The 1,706-nt window shown below is 39.3% G+C and overlaps 1 protein-coding gene across 1 annotated transcript; it reads right to left on the bottom strand.

The window, feature by feature from the left end:
• Positions 1-708: 708 nt before the first annotated feature.
• On the bottom strand, positions 709-1,056 carry LOC308264682 (large ribosomal subunit protein uL1-like; the record flags this gene model as incomplete). Its single annotated transcript, XM_080698060.1, has 1 exon — positions 709-1,056. One exon carries the CDS (start codon positions 1,054-1,056, stop codon positions 709-711), a length of 348 nt encoding a protein of 115 aa, XP_080554186.1.
• Between the last annotated feature and the right edge of the window lie 650 nt (positions 1,057-1,706).

Here is a 1,706-nt window from a genome sequence, read left to right as displayed (position 1 = left end):
AGGCCAGCAGTCATCGTTTCTTCTTAAAATGACAGTAACTTCTCTATAAACATTTCTACTTTTCTAAAGGTGCAAGTTTGGTTTTATCCTCTTTTATTTTTTATTTAGGAAAGGGAAGTGTTAAAGTGCCATCAAGTAAAATATAAATTTTATGCTGAGTTCTCCACATCAGTGAATTAACATTTTGTCAACTTCTCTAAAGAAATTTTGACTTCTTCTCTTGCAAAGTTATGTAGAACCATTTCAGTTGCTATGTCCACCTTTGTATTCTCACATGGCCATATTGCTATAGCTTCCTTGTAAGCCACAGGTTTCGGGGAATAAAACACATCTATGCTTTTCCATTATATCTATACTAAGTAATCTGACTAGGATTGCTAATAATGAATAACTTAAATATCCATCCCCCAGTGGATGATTTTGCTAATTTTATATACTCAATGCTTTGGGAAATTATATATATTTCCAAGATAATGTGACTAACATTCTATATAGGAAATGGTACAGTTCTATGACAAATAGAAAACTTGTTTATGAAGGTCAAAAATCAAAACATGCTATTGTTACACATAAACATATCACTTTTCTAAAATGTATAGATTTATTTATTTATTTATTTATTTATTTATTTTTATCTTTACGGTAGCACTGGGTGCATTAAAATGTGGCTGAATACAAGTGCTGGGGCTTGCCCATGGTGCTCTTGATTTACAAAGCCCGGACATTCGGCCAGTTCTTGAGCAAGGACACCAGGAAGTTGACAGCCAGGTGGATATTGTACACGAGCTCATCGTCTGCCATCTTCACGTGACCCACAGCCAGGGCCAGACACAGCACCTTCTTCATCTGGAACTCGATGGTGAACCTCACCTCGTCCACCTTGGCCACCATGTTCTCGTTGTGTGTCAGCAAGGAAGGAAACTTGCCAGCCTTGTTCAACCCGGGGCCCAGGATTCGCGGAATCTGCTTGATCAGAGACTCGGAGGCCAGAAACGCATCATACTTCTTGACCAGCTTCTTGTTCTTGTCGAGCTTCTCGAGCGCCTCGATGTCCATGTGAGGGATGTCCACGGCCTTGGCCTCCTCGCAGTGCTGCTGGTCCCCCAGGACGCACACGGAGACCTTGGGGTGGGGGTGGACTTAAGCCTGACGGTGCCCGAGAAGCGTTTGTCCTTCTGGGGGTCTCAGTTCTTGAGGCTGATCTGCAGCTCCACGGTTTCCAGGAACTTGCAGCGCTTGCGCTGGTTCCCGTGCAGGACCTCCCGCACCGCCTAGTACAGGGTGTCGCGAAAGACTTTGCTGCTCACGGTTCCTGGCGCCGCGGTAACAGGAAGAGCTCTAAAATGTATAGCTTTATTTATATTGCATAATTTAAAGTATATGGATAAGGTTTAATGTTACTGATTTTTTAAAAAAAACTTACCAATATTAGTTTTATATGTTAGAAATGAAAATTTGAGATAGCAAGTGTATCTAATCAATAGTTATATAACTTGATTTCTTTTGTGTAACTTAAAACATATGCTGAGAATTAAGTGTGTCTGATTTTATAAAGCTTTTATCAATATTAGTTTTATATATCATAAATTAAAAGCTGAGACAATAAGTATACCTAATTAATAATTATACCATGACACACATGTCATGGTGTACAAATGCTGAGTAGTTACAATTTTTATGAAAAGTGTTTTCTTTATACACTATTG

The sequence above is a fragment of the Muscardinus avellanarius genome, assembly GCF_963383645.1.
Source record: "Muscardinus avellanarius genome assembly, chromosome: 6".
NCBI classification, from domain to species: domain Eukaryota; kingdom Metazoa; phylum Chordata; class Mammalia; order Rodentia; family Gliridae; genus Muscardinus; species Muscardinus avellanarius.
Note: the sequence above shows the minus strand (reverse complement) of the source record. Positions and strands in the feature narration are given on the sequence as shown.